General features: G+C 31.0%; 2 protein-coding genes across 2 annotated transcripts; both read right to left on the bottom strand.

The window, feature by feature from the left end:
* Positions 1-1,253: 1,253 nt before the first annotated feature.
* On the bottom strand, positions 1,254-4,965 carry LOC130944084 (uncharacterized). The gene is made up of 6 exons (XM_057872229.1): positions 4,072-4,965; positions 3,787-3,995; positions 3,435-3,669; positions 2,858-2,943; positions 2,506-2,597; positions 1,254-2,047 (listed from the first exon to the last, which is right to left on the bottom strand). Exons 1-6 carry the CDS (start codon positions 4,168-4,170, stop codon positions 1,809-1,811), a joined length of 960 nt encoding a protein of 319 aa, XP_057728212.1. The 5' UTR covers positions 4,171-4,965; the 3' UTR covers positions 1,254-1,808.
* Positions 4,966-14,911: 9,946 nt separating this feature from the next.
* LOC130945848 (uncharacterized) lies at positions 14,912-15,446 on the bottom strand. The gene is made up of 2 exons (XM_057874545.1): positions 15,255-15,446; positions 14,912-15,172 (listed from the first exon to the last, which is right to left on the bottom strand). The coding sequence occupies exons 1-2, from the start codon at positions 15,444-15,446 to the stop codon at positions 14,912-14,914; spliced, it is 453 nt and encodes a 150-aa protein (XP_057730528.1).
* Between the last annotated feature and the right edge of the window lie 262 nt (positions 15,447-15,708).

Here is a 15,708-nt window from a genome sequence, read left to right as displayed (position 1 = left end):
ATAATTCAGTAGTTAGACATATCTATATGTAGATAATTATGTATGTAATGGACTCCACAAGTTTTGAGTGAATAATTTGGTAGTTAGACATATTTGTATGTAGATAATTATGTATGCAGTAGATCTTACAAGTCTTATTACTTAATAATTCGGTAGTTAGACATATCTGTATGTAGATAACTATGTATGTAGTGGATCCTACAAGTCTTACGAGTGAATAATTCAGTGGTCAGACATATGTAATTCTTTTTAGATTTATTTGTATATAGATAATTATGTATATAGTGGACCCTACAAGTCTTACGAGTGAATGATTCACTTGTTAGATATATATAAATATTTTGTTAGATTCATCTGTATGTAGATAACTATGTAAGTAGTAGACTCCACAAGTCTTACACAATTCGGTGGTTAAACATATTTGTATGTAGATAACTATGTATGTAGTGGATCCTACAAGTCTTATGACTGAATGATTCGATAGTTAGATATATTTGTATGTAAATAACTATGTATGTAGTGGATTCTACAAGTCTTAGAGTGAATGATTAGGTGGTCAAATATATATAAATATTTTTTTTAGATTTATTTGTATATAGACAGCTATGTATATAGTGGACCCCACAAGTCTTACAAGTGAACAACTCACTTATTAGATATACATAAATATTTTGTTAGATTCATCTATATATAGATAACTATGTAAGTAGTGGACTCCACAAATTTTATCTGATTAAGTGGTTAGATATACGTACACATTTTTTGGATTTATCTATATATAGATAACTATGTATATAGTGGACTCCATAAGTCTTACGAGTAAATGATTCGGTGGTCAGCATATATACATAAATATTTTTTTAGATTCATATGTATGTAGACAACTATGTGTATACTAAACTCCATTAGACATAGGTATATATATATTTTTGAATTTATCTATATGTAGATAACTATGTATATAATGGACTCCGCAACTCTTATAAGTAAATGATTCGATGGAGAGACATACATACATAAATATTTTGATTTAAGAGTAGTTAAAGTATTTTTTTTTACTTTATTTAAAAAAATTTAACCTCAAGGTAAAATTCTAATTTTGTTTTTTTTTTTTTAAAAAAAGAAAAACGAATTATCTCTAGAGTCCCAATAAGTTTACATCATATTATGTAGATTCGGTACTAAGATTAGATACTAAGAACAATTATATATAACCAAAGAAAAATGAAAGGAAATTAGAAAAACATGCGCAAGATGCTCCATTGATATGAAATCACTCATCCAATCCATTAACCATTAACACGGTCAATAGCAAGTGAAGTGATGATACATAAACATCAAATTTCTAAACATAGACTCTCACTTCATTCCCTCTTTTCCTCTTCTCACCTATTTCTCTCTCTCTATACATTCACAATTCATAATTCACAATAGGGGGGTTGCTCCTAAAACATGCTCTTTCTTTCTCTCTCTCAAAAGGGTTAATAACAAATCCCCCTCAACTCCTAAAACTCCATCAATATTGTTAATATTATTCCTCACTCCACAAGACCCAAAAGAAGAAAAAAAAACCAATTAACGGTATGGTCCAAGAAAATGCATAAAAACCAAATATACCCAAAAAAAAAAAGGAGGATTTTTTCTTTTCTTTTCTTTTCTTTTCCTTTTTCTTTTTTCTTTTTTCTTTTTTCTTTTTTTTCCCTTTTCCTTAAGCTATCAATATTTCCTGTTCCTTTAATTTGCAAGTGCAAATTCTTTGTAGAGAGGATAATAGTGGACCTTTTGATTATGTTTTTTTTTTTTCCTCTTTAGCCTTGGCGAATACCCATGAAGTAATTAAAGTCATGATGCTGAACCCTAAGTTGCTTCAACCATGAATCAGCCACACTCAATAGTGAGACAAGCCTCTCTTGGTCCCTACCTGAGACCCACACATTCCCACCTTGCATCTTGTATGTTGCTAAACCAAATGGTGGCAAAGAGATTCCTTCCTCTTCTTCCTTTTTCTTCTCATGTCCACCCTCAATATCATCATCAAGGTCCATACCTATACCATAACACAACACCCCCATCATGCAAACTTGCAAACCATCTTATTCATAAATTTATATTTAGCCAAAAAAATAAAAAAGGACAATTACATAAAAGACAATTTTTTTTCTTGAATTTGTGGTTTAACTATTAATTATTTTACACTGACAGTATAAAAGAATTTTTCATTATTAAATTTTTTTTAAAATTATTGGTCCATAAGCCAAGTATTTTGAATACATAAAAATTAAATTATAGTAAAATAATTTTATTCAATAATTCAATAATATCGGTCAAAGATCTTGTTTTTTTTTTTAAATAACAATTTGGCATGTTTTCTTCCAAAATTTGTACGGTTCAAGAAAGTGAATGTTAATGGGCCCTTCCATCACGGCTAGAGACATGAAAAATTGGAAGAAAAATTAGAAAAATAGAAAATAGACAATCATGGGAGTAAAATATAATATTTAGTACCTTGAAATGAAGATGAAAGTGTGTGGTAAGTGAGGAAGCATGTGGAAAGATCTTTAATTGTTCTTCCCATGGGAATGTGATAAATCGGGTACCTGAAATTTAACAAAAATAAATGTAAAGTATGAATGAAAATTTACTATAAATTACCCTAGTACTAATAGTAAATGTTGACATACATAAGTGACCTAATGTCAATGATAAATGTTAGGGCCAATTCAAAATAAAATGTTCTTAACCATTTAGGGTTATAGTTTTGCCTTTTTTGGTGGCAGATTGAAGATGGATATGGTCATGGTCAAGAAAAAGTAGATAGGGGGTAGGAGAAAAAAGTGGAAATTATTCAATTAATTACCATGCAACTGCCATCCAACTTGCAGGTGAAAGGTCTACGCTTCTTAATGACATCAACCCTGGATATCTTTGAGCTAACCCTGTGATCTGGAAAAAAAAATAAAAAGTCATAAACCATTATTGGAATCTATAGTTTTTTTTATTTTATAATGCTAACTCTTATGTTAGAGGAACTTTTATTTGTTTAATTTAAAGGAAGAAAAGGGAAATTTTATAAAGAAATGTATAATTAATAAAAATGAAAATATTCAGAAAAAAAAAGAGAGTATGTATTCAGCTAGATTCATACTGAAAAGTCAAAAGGCAAAAGAAAATTTAAAAAGAAAAAAAACCTTTTACTAACTTCTACGGATGGCTAGCTATCATTCATGGAATTTTGGTTAAATCAAAACACCTTTAAGTACTTTCCCAAAATTCTATGGCTAATCAATTGGTTGTTCCTGCCTTATTAAGGTGAGAAAAAGCAGAAGATAGATATAGATGAATGATGCACCCCCCATTGAAGGAAGTAGTAGTAACAATAAACAAACATAATAAAAGTTGCTGAAGTAAGATATGGCCTAAGAAAATTAAATTACCTTATCCATTAGAGGAACTCTTCCATATGGAGTTGATCTCTCAAAGTATTGGCAATAGAGATGACCTAATCTATCATTAAAATGCAATTGATGAGAATCTTGTTCTACATTATTCATTCCACCTTCTTCTGAGGAACTCCCATCCCATCTCCATAACTTCTCACACTCACTCTCATCGCTCAATGTATCACTACATGAATCCCTTGTTTCACACTCCCCTGTCTCAAACTCTTCCCTGAAATTCAATATCAATTCATCAATTAACTAACCTGCTACTAAATCATTATTATGCTCACAAACATAATCCCCTAAACCAAACAAAAAAGAAAAAGTTTTTGAGAGAGAGAGAAACCTGAAGGTGTTGCTAGTGAAAATCTGAATTGCAGAAAGGTAAGGAACATAGTACTGAACAAGTGTGTCAGAATTGGGCAGGGTGATAGGGACACCAGCACCATACGCACTCCATTCATCATAGCGGTTCCATAGATCCCTAAGACTGAAGTATTCCACCCTTTCTCTCTCCCATGGATGCCACAGACGATTCAGGCCTTTCATCTCAGACTGCACACACAAAAACTCATCATTCATTCAATGATCATCATCGATAGAATTCATGGGAAATTGAAAAAGATCATACCTTTGCAAGAAACTGGGATGGAATCACAGGGGTGGTGCAGCGGAGGAAGCAGTCAAGGTTGGAAGAAGAAGAATGCATTGACCCTTTTTCGAAAATCATGGTTTTTTGAGAGAGAGAGAGAGAAAAAGACAGAGATAAGAAATTCAGAGAGAGACAGAGAAATCCAGAGAGGGAGTTTCAGCTTCTGTCCCAACCCCGAAAACAGAGGCAGCCCAGATTGGGTTGAAAACCAAAACAGAGAGAGAGAGGGACAGAGAGAGAAAGAGAGAGAGAGATTGTCGGGATTTGAATTGAGAGAGAAAGAAAAGCTATTGAAAATGCGAGAAAACAAAGACTTCTATTTTTTGACGTTTTTAGAGACCCAATTCCATCCTCCTTCAAAATCTCAAATCTTTTTTTCTATTTCTCTCACCGGAGACTCAGATTCTCATGGAAAAACCAATGCTAACAACAGCTACCATTTTTGTTAGAAGAAAACTGAACCCAACACACAAAACAACCTTAAAAAACTTTATAGCAAATGAGAACCACCCACAGAATACCAGAAAAACTAGAACCAGAGGAAGAGGTAAAAGGAAAACCAGAAAACCAGAAAGAAAGCTGTGATGTGATGTTATGATTCCTTGAGGATGAAGCCTTATATAAGGAGGTGTTAATTGTCTTACTCTGATCAAAACGGAAAAACAGCAAGAATTTCTGGCAGGAATCAGAAGAAAGAAAACAAAGGAGTGAGTCTGATATGGAAGAGGTTAATAACTTGTGTAAGGATAAGTCAAAAATGATTTAATGTAAGGAGGAAAATTCCACAGAAAGAAATAAGAATGAAAGAGAATTCAGCAGGAAATGTGCTGTGAATCCTGAATGAATCAATGAAGTGAGAAGAGAAATCATAAATTGAAAGATAAACACTGAATTGGATACAACACACCAACAACTGTGCTATCATAATGCCAAATTTATACATTCATGAATTCATCACAAAAAAATTAAATAAAATAATTCTCTTCTATTTGAGTTTTTATTTCTATTCTTGAGAAAACGTTAAAGAAATATAAAAAAATTAATTATTATATATTTTTGTATGTAATTATATATGTTTGTGTTGTTTGTTTCACACATTTTTAATATTTATATATTTTTTTAATATATATTTTATAAAAAAGTCATTGAGATAAAGACGTTTAAAACGTCATTTTTTTAAGATGTTTTTTTAATAATTAAAATTTAACACATATAATTGATTAAACTATGTTATTTTTGTTAAAATTAGGTCAGATAAATTAATTTAACAAAAAAATGGTGAATTAAATTTTGAATCGATCTAAATTAATAATAATTTTTTATAAAAAATGACTATAATATCCTTATTATATAAAATAACTAAAATACTCCTATTATATATATATATATATATATATATATATATATATATATATATATATATAATAGGAGTATTTTAATTATTTTTTATAATAAGTGTATTGTAGTCAACTTTTATAAAAAAAATATTAATTTAGACCAGTTTAAAATTTGATTCACTATTTTTTCGATTAAATTATTTTGTCTTGCCTAATTTTAACAAAAATAACATAGTTTAATCGATTATATGTGTTAAATTTTAATTATTATAAAATATCTTTAAAAAAAGACGTTTTAAATTAAACGTCTTTATTTTAGGGTTTATTTGGATGTCATTTTTAAAAAACATATTTTTTAATGATATTTTTAAAAAATCTTTTATAAAAGTAAAAGTGATTTTATGTTTGGATATCTCATATAAAAAAAATTATCTATCAATAATGTTTGAATAAAATAAAAGAAAAGTAATTTTTTGGTTCATTTATCATGTGAAAAACATCGTTTTTTTAAATATCTTTTAAGAAAAGATGTAAATTATAGCTTGTTAAAAAAGATTTTTTTTCGATTGCTTATACTTTTACTATGAAAAATTTGTTAAACACACTAAAAAATTAAAAAATATTTTTTATTAATTTTTTTATCGATTTAATGACGCCTAAACAAACACTTAGTATTTTTTGTTTTATAATTTTGTAAAGAAAATTAAAAGTGAAAGTGTAAAATAAAAACAATAACAACAAAGTCTTATTTCATTAAGTGGAATTGTTACATGTATCAAACAATGATATTACGTTCTATCATGTATTATGTTTACAATGAGATTTTTGATATGTAAAATTTTTTTAACCACTTCATGTATGATTTTTTTTAAATCTTCTTTTACTATTCATCACATGTACACATACCTTTCATCTCATCCATTCTTTTGTCTGAATGTTTTAGCTGATCTTCTTCTTATACGTTCAAACCATATTTGATAAAATTTTACCATCTTTTTTATAAACAGAGACGACTCCAATTTTCTTTTTTTAAATCAATTTATTCTTTATTTTGTTTATTCGTATTTGATTATTCATCTATCTCATTAACATTTTTATGAATTATTTTGTTTAAATGTATAATTGGTAAGAAATATGGAATTAATTATAGTCAAAAGATAATATTATTAAACAACAATATCTAATTAATGCAAAAAGATAATAGTGGAATAATGTTTTACTATTTTATAAATTAAAGGTATAAAATATATTACTTTGAATAGAAAATAAAGAGTAACAAATGTTATGAAAAAAAGATTCAAAGTAAAAGATAAATTGAAGCAAATTAAAGAAATACTGTACGTGGTGATAAGAATTTCAAAGAAAGTTAATTGTTTGTTAAAAAAAGCTCACTTTATGATGAGAATTCATTGAAATTTTAAAAATTTTGCATTTTGCAATTCAAAGTCGCTTTTATTAGTCCTTAATCATACCTTATAAAACCATTTTTCCTAAATGTTATGAAGATGAGATTTTTTTATTTATAATTTTGTACTGTCATTCAAACATATGCTGCAATATTATTAGATTTGGATCCTCTAAAGTTTGAATTTTACTTTAAAGAGTAAAATGTGATTTTTTACTATTGATTTTATAGGTGGGACCAAAAATAAATATGAAAAAAAAATTATTCAAGGATAGAAGATCATATTTTATTCTTTAAAGTGAAATTTAAATTTTAGAGGATCCAAATCCTATATTATTCATTACTTATTTGACTCTTTTTTATCAATTATTTAAATTATTATATCATTCATGTTACGTATATAATAAAAATTATTTATCAAATTAGCTGCATCTATAGAATATAAATTAAAATATAAAATATATATAAAATATAATTAATTTTTATCATGCACATAGCATTTTTATTATTATACAAATATATAAAGATCTGATGGGATAATAATTTAAGAAAAATGCATCGTTAATGCGTTTTCAAATGTCAACAAGAAGGTAATGAGAGAAAATATAAGACCATCGTAATTAATGAAAATAAAACTAAAGAAACATAAAACAATACATTTTACTTTAAAATTCTACTAAATAAATCATGGTAGAGAATATAAAATTTTTTTAATAAATGAAATTAAAATATTAGTTTTACATAAAAGTTTTAACACTCCCTCCGTTCTATAGAAATTATTAGTATGTGATTAGCATATACAGAGTTAATAGTTAAATTAGTTTTTAAATTTATTTTTTTAAAATTTTATTAATCAAATTAATTTTTCAATTCAAAAATTATAAATTAATTATTTTTGTTTTTCAGTCACTCAATTGACAATTTTTTTAGTTTTCATCAATAATTAATGATACAAAATATTAACTTATATCACACATAAAATCTAACATATTTAATTAGATGCTGAATAAATATATTTATAAAAAATAATTAATTTAGTATCATTAGATTATATTTAGATTAAAATTTATAAAATTAAAAATATTAATTAAATTGATAAATTTTTATAAATATATTTATTTAGAATCTAATTAAATATTATGTATATTATCAATTAATGTTTTATATCATTAATTATTAACAAAAATTATTAATTAAATAAAAAAATAATTAATTATAATCTTTAAAAAATTAATTTAATTAATAAAATATTTTAAAAATAAAATTAAAAAAATAACTTATTTTTTAAAGACTAATTTAATCATTAGTCACACGCACACATGTGGGTGTGAAAATTAAACAATCTATGGAAATAGCTTTCCAAGAATGAGTATAATAGCTATTTAATGTACACATCAAATTTTCAGTTGCATGAAATTTTGAGAACATAATGTATTTTTGGCTTTTTTGCAAGAAAAGGAACCGACTATATGGTGCATAAACAATGCATTCATTATCTAAAATTATTCTAAATGTTCTAGAAATATAAAAGCGTTTAGCGGAATTTACAACCAAAATTAAAAATAGTAAGACTGAATTCAAATACGGCCAAGGTTGTTATCTTACATTTTTTTATTTTATTAACAAGAATGTTAGGGGACAATAACTTTTATATTTTATAGTCATTAAATAGTCATCAATAATAATTTTAATAGTGTAATATTAGTGTGAGATTTTATTCAATAACTCACTTTTTTTGCTGATTATATACTACCCAAAATTTAACAAAGTTGCTAGTCCCTAAATTTTTTCTTTTAGTAATTAACAAGTTGTGACTTACTTTAATGGGAATGCTCTCATAAAGATATGTAAAATGTCTTTTTATAAAGACATTTACATGTCGCATTATTATTGGACGTAATCGATTTTTTTTATAACAATAACAATAAACTCAATTATTTTAGGGATTTATTTGTATTTATAAATTTTTAAGGATTTAAATGTTCAAAAAATAAAAAATCAGGGATATAATTATTTTTTTATCAAAAAATTTAAAAATATTAGATTTAGATTGTATAATTTGATTGGATTAAATCGGATCTAATAATTATAATACAGATAACTGAGTTTATTATTATTGCTATAATAAACTGATTTTGTTCTAGTTTATAATAAAAGATAAATTATTAACCAATTTAATAAAAATATCCAATAATAACATAATATATGTGAACGTTTTTAAAAAAAAAATATTTTTAGTATCTTTATTAAAATGATCTCCTACCTAAATTATGCGATATATAATTAGTTCCTTTTTTGTATTTACTGGTACATATAGAACGAGGTTTGTTAATTTTGTGTTACTAACTTACTATTCCACAGGCCACAGCATCTTTGAATCTTTCGTTGGATTGGATCGTGGACTTAAATTTAAGGCTACACTCTTGATTGGTTAATGAAACAAAGCGGGGGTGTTTTTTTTTTTTTTTTTCATCATTTAAAAAACAGAATACCTTCTGTTTTTAATTTTGCATATTGTTATACGATTATCAAAATATATGAGAATGGACTAATAATATTTGTTTTACTAAATTTTAGCATTTTACATATATGCCATACATGAAATTAAAATCTAAAAGTGATCGATTAATTATTATTTTTCGTTTGCACAGATGAGTAAAAAATTATTCAACTTCTTCTGGATTTTTCTTAATATTTTTCAACTGTAAAATGATTGAATATAATTGCAGGTTTTGATTTAATAAAAAGCAACACTACTGTTATTTCATCCGTTTTTGAAATAAAATACAAAAAATAGAAAATGAATCTTTTTTATATTTAATTTTAGAAAATATAAAGTACATAAATTTACACCCTCTGAAACCTTTTTTTTTTAATTATGATTCGTGTATTTCTATTTTAAAATCAGCCTTTGTCAAACGTAGCCATAAGAAATTTTGTATCATATAAAGTATTACGGTCATCTAAAAAAAATAATATTTATATAAAGTTATCTTATATAATATAACATTCGTAATTATATATTTATTACATCTAAAATGACATAATTATTCTAATAATAATTAAGGAGAGAGCTAGACTAAATTTTAGAAAGAGACAAAATTAATTTTATAATATGAAAAAAACTAAGTTAAATATTTTAGGAGGAATGAATTAAAATTTTGGAAAAAGGACAAATTAGTCCCTGATCTTTTAAATCATGGACTAATTCGTCTCTTACGATTTTAAAATACAAAAATGTTTCTCACTATTCAAAACGTGTGACGGATCGATCCTTCCATGCAAAATGCTCTCCCAGACGTAACGGATAGGGGTGATGTGTCACTTAGTTGGCGTGTGTTAGGCCTATGTGTCAACACAGTACCGTTGAGGAAGCTTGGTGTGGCCGTTTTGGAAAAAGTCTTGGACAAATAGGTCCTTATGAGGTAAAACGGCAATGTTTTGAGAACATTGGTTGTAGTTCTTGAGTTTCAACATAATTCCAAAGAAGCCGATATGAATCAAACACAATTCCAAAGAAGTCCTAGCACACATATGTATGATCTTTTTCCTAAAAAAAAACAATTGATCTTCTTCCCTTCGTCGTTTTCGTGTAACGTTGCACCGGTAAAACTTCGTTGGTGGAATTTTGGTTGTCATCTGTACCAGTAAGTACCCTTATTGCGAAACTGAATGGGACTGTTACTTTCGAACGTTATCTGCTATGCGTGTCGTGGGTTGGGGTTTAGGTGTAATGTAGTATTGGAAAGGACATGGAAGATGGGTTGTGTGGGGTTTAGGTGAAAGGTAGTTGTGTATTTGGTAATGCTTAGTGCTAATCGTTGAGTCAAACAATGCTGCAGATGGTAGATATTTTCGTGTTTCCTGTTTTTCTTCAAAGGGCCCCGAGTGGTGAATTAGTTTACATGGATGGTAAGGTTGAGAGTTTCCCACCGATGGACCTGAATTTTGTAAATTTCGGTGACTTGATAACACTGTTCAAAGGATTGGGATATCAATCATACAAGGAGGCATACTGGTATGATCCAAAGAACAAGGGTATAGAGTCAGGGCTGCATGTTCTGAGGGAAGATGTATGCATCAACCAGATGCGCCAAGCAAAGATGAGAAACAAAGATACTTATGAGTTTTACATATTTTTTTTATCATCCTATTGATGACCCAGAGCCTGTAAATTGTGTTGGTAAGGAAAACGATGAGGTAGAGGAAGATAGTGTTCGTGTCAAGGTGGATGAATTGGATCAGTCGTCGACGGAACACGATAGTTACGAGAGCGCAGAGGATGAGCCGTATGCACCTCCACCTCCCGGTAACGAAAATTACAGTGAGAGTGGGAAAGATGTTGTCAGTGGGTCTGTGTCTGACAGAGGAAAGAGAAAACAAGTGCCTCATTCCTCTAAGAGAACCCCTCAGCCAAGTAAGCAACCCAAGAAGTAAGCTCGATGCGTGTCTCAAAGATCAAGATATGCTGCAAGAAAGAAAGGGCTTGCCCATGAGCCCGAGGCAGGTGGGCCTGGTGGACAGCATAGTAGATCAAGGCTTGCAGGGGAGCCCAATAGATCTAGGCCTACAAAGGAGTCCAATAGGACCAGAGGACCAAGGCCAGCACTGGTAGACTACATGAGTAATGTAGACACGAATGGTGATGATATTGTATAGGAGTATGAATCTGATGAGCTGCATACACCCCGTTTCTTCTGAGGATGACGGAAACAAATATCAGTGGCTTGAGTTCAATGACCAATATAGTTTCGGAGAGAAAAGATTTGAGCTTGGAACAAGATTTGCAACAATTGAGAGGTTCAAAGATGTTGTAAATGATACCTTTATTGCTGAAGGCTGGGAGTTAGTTTGGATCAAGAATGACAACGAAAGAGTTAGGGTTGGGTGCAAGGACGATGAGTGTGCTTGGATTGCCCACTTGTCATACAATCGGCAATTACAATGCTTCCAAGTCAAGACTTATAGAAACGAGCACACTTGTGGAAGGGACTTTGGAAGCAACACCGCTAATCAACACTGAATCAGTAAAAAGGTGGAGAAGAGGATGGCAACGCACCCGCATATGACAACTCATGAAACTATTGATTTTCTAAGAGAGGACTTTGACCTTACTGCACACCCAAAGATGGTGTATAGAGCTGTGAAGGAGGCAAGGGAGAGGATGATGGGTAACGAAAGGCAACATTACGTAAAATTGAGGGATTACTTATTAGAGATACATAGAAGTAATCCTGGGTCTTCTGCATTGCTAGACCTGATTCCTCAGTCTCAAGCACCCCCTATGTTTGATAAGTTGTATATTTTTTTTAGGCCTGCAAGCGGGGATTCAAGAGTGGCTGCAGACCATTGATCCACCTAGATGGAGTATTTCTTAAAACATACCATGTGGAACAACTACTTTCTGCTATTGCACAGGATGCTAACAACCAATTTTACGTGGTTGAATTCGCAGTTGCAAGATCCGAAAATAAAGAATCATGGAAGTGGTTCCTAATATTATTACAGGAGGATATTGGTGATGTTGGCAATCATGGTTGAAATTTTATGTCGGATCAACAGAAGGTTAGTTCCTTTTTTGTCATTCCCTGTTTCTTGTCTCAGTCATTTATTGGATTATATATTTTTGTAAACATGGCTTGATGCCTTCATTGTTGTTAGGGACTGCTACCTGCACTGAAAGAGGTAATGCCTAGTACACATGTCAGAAACTGCATGATGCATATCTGGAAGAATTTCATAAACCAATTCAAGGATCTGTATATAAGAGAAATAGTGTGGGACTGTGCAAGATGCACCACCATCTTTGAATTCAATACAACCATGGAAAGACCGAAAGAAGTGAATAAGGATGCTTGGGCCTACCTTATGAAATTTGAACATGCTAGCTGGGTTATATCATACTTTATCCATGGTCCCAATGTTGACAACCTAAGAAACAACATGTGCGAGTCGTTTAACGCAAAGGTGGTGAAGTACAGATGCAAGCCCATACTCACAATGTGCAAGGAATTATGGTGCTATGTGATGCGGCGAATGGTTCAACACAAGAAATTTCTGGGGACTCATGAAGGGAAACTGGCGCCAGTGCAAGAGAAAATGCTACAAAGGCTTATCAAACCAAGCAACAAATGGACAGCAGAGTGGATTGGTGATAACGAGCACAACGGTTTGAAGTCACTTACAAGGAATCCAAAGTTGATGTGGATCTGATCAAACACAGCTGCTCGTATAACAAATAGCAACTCACTGGTCAGTCAGGTTTCTGAATTTCAATTTTAACATGCTGTGCATTTTCTTAATTTAAGCATGCTGTGAATCATAGTTGTTGTAAATTTCAATTTTAATCATAGCTGATATTAACCATGTTGAGATTAACCATGCTGTGAATTTCTATTATAATCATTATGTGAATTTTTTTAAATTAACCATGCTATCAATTTGGACATGCTTGGTGTGAATCTGTTGATATTAACTATGCTGTGAATTTCGAGATATTAGCTATGTTGTGAATTTCTATTAATTCTTCATATTTTAATCATGTTTATGCCATTCTATTGTTGTGAAACTGCTATCCTGCCGTGAAGGGATGCCGTGCATTCATACTATAGTAGCAATAAAAAAATGGCATGATAATCCCGATGATTATGTCCATCCATGGCTATATATGGAGTCCATTAAAAAGACATACGAGCACTTCATCCAGCTAGTAACTAGTGAGTAATATTGGACAAGGTCTGAGTTTACTAAGCCTGCTCCACCTATGTTAAAAAGGCCAATTGGACGTTCCAAGGTGCATAACAGACAGAAAAATCCAGTTGAGACTGTTATTGCTGGTGACAAGTTGAAGAGGAGTTTCTATGTCACATGTAGCAAGTGTGGTGAGAGGGGACACAACTACAAGACGTGCAAAAGGATCCCATCCAACCCAAATTGAAAGCCAAAGACGAAAAAACCAAGGATAAAGCACAAGGACTCTGAATCACTAGTGGTTCTACCTTTGTCCCAATCAGCCCCCGAGGAAGAAGTAGTCCTTACTTACTCAGGGATGTAATTGTTCCCCAATAATAAACTCAGGAATTTAAGTGTCTATTATAGTTTTATTTAAGGTGTTATATGTCTATAATTTAATGCTTAGTGGTTTTAAATGTCCTATTATATAATGTGCTTCATTGGGAGTGTTTACACCAAGTGGATACATTTTATAAAATGCCTCATCTCAGACCCGCTGCTACTACGAACCCTCCTCATGTTGAATAAAATTCTGCTAAATTATTCAGTTGCTAATGAGGTATGAATTTTGGTGGCATTTCATTGTTGTTGTTTGCTGGTTTCATTATATTCACACTTGTTTCGATCTTTATGAAGGGTAATTCGAATGCAAACGCTGCAACGATGCCTGAGCAAAAATCTGGACCTTCAATAGCAGCAGTTGCGACACAATCAATGCCTCTGAAAGCACCATTCAGGACCCCAGCCCAGTCTTCATCTCATCCTGCACCAAGGCCATTTAGGCCTATCCAAACAGTCAGGAGAAAGCCTTTGACAAATAAACCTTCGGAGTCTGTGCCACCTCCTTAGAGTGAACAGCATCTCCCCTCTCTACAATAACCAACTACATCAGGAGCATCTCCACATACTTTGGCAACAGCAGGCAAAGCAACCCAACGACTGTTTAAGTTCATCCCCACTCCAGGACTAAACAAACCAAGTAATTAATGCTAAATGTTTAGACTTTAGTCATGACATCAACATCTTTTTGGAAAACACTGTTATTTTACAAAGCAACTATTTTGAAAACAATATGATTATGTATAGCTTGCAGGCTTAACTTATGCCTTACTTTGGCAGTAGACATGTTATTGATTTCTTTTGTCAACATTAACAACTCTTTCATGAGATTAATTTATGCTTTACATATATAATCATATCTCTAAATAATTATGCCATTAACTTGCTTAGGGCAATCATTTTGTTGAAAATATCATAATTTAGCTTACAACATTTTTGTTCAAACAGCATACAACAAAATAAAAACTCATCCCATACTACATTACATAATTTTTTTACCTACTTTTCAGTCAAGTTTGGCAATAACAGAAGCAAAAATTACAGAAACCACTACAAGAATAACCAAATACAGTTTAACATTCTTCTTCCTCTCTAGATGCAACACCTTCTTCTCCAAATCAATCAGTTTCTGTTCCACTACCTTCTTCCCAAGATACACTTTCAGATCATCAACCTCGTTCTCCGTAACAAACTTCTCAAGGACTTTTATTGTTGAAACATGGTCATCCAGCCATAAAAAGAACTTGCAGTGATTGAAATTTTTCAGCTGCATGTTCATCATTCCAAAACAAACAAAACATAACCAACTCCCGTATAATCAAACTGACCGAATAAAATCATCAACATACCTTAAAGAATGGACATCTAAAGAACAATCTATTGGAGATCGTCGTCGTCCTCGATTTGTACAATATGGCGTAGTACACCCCGCATTTACACGTCGGAGCAATCTCGTCCTTCTCCTCTACAGCTTCTACGCATTTCACGGTTGGCGGCAGTGGAACGCATCGTGTGCTGGATGAAGCTCCGTCGCTGGCCATTTAAGACTGCACAATACCACCACCCTCAACCGCTCACAGAAATGAACAAGGGTAATGGCAAACGAGTTCCATTTGAATACATAGGGCAAACAAAAAACGACGTCGTCTTTCCATCCAAGGACCCATTTGTCCCTAAACTCAATTCACCTTACTACATGTGCACCGTTACAGTGGTCTAGGCCAAACACACGCCAACTAAGCGACACATCACCCCTTTTCGTTACGTTTGGGAGAGCATTTTGCACGAAAGGATCGATCCGTC

The sequence above is a fragment of the Arachis stenosperma genome, chromosome 8 (genome assembly GCF_014773155.1).
Source record: "Arachis stenosperma cultivar V10309 chromosome 8, arast.V10309.gnm1.PFL2, whole genome shotgun sequence".
Lineage (NCBI taxonomy): Eukaryota > Viridiplantae > Streptophyta > Magnoliopsida > Fabales > Fabaceae > Arachis > Arachis stenosperma.
This window is presented reverse-complemented; position numbering and strand designations above follow the sequence as displayed.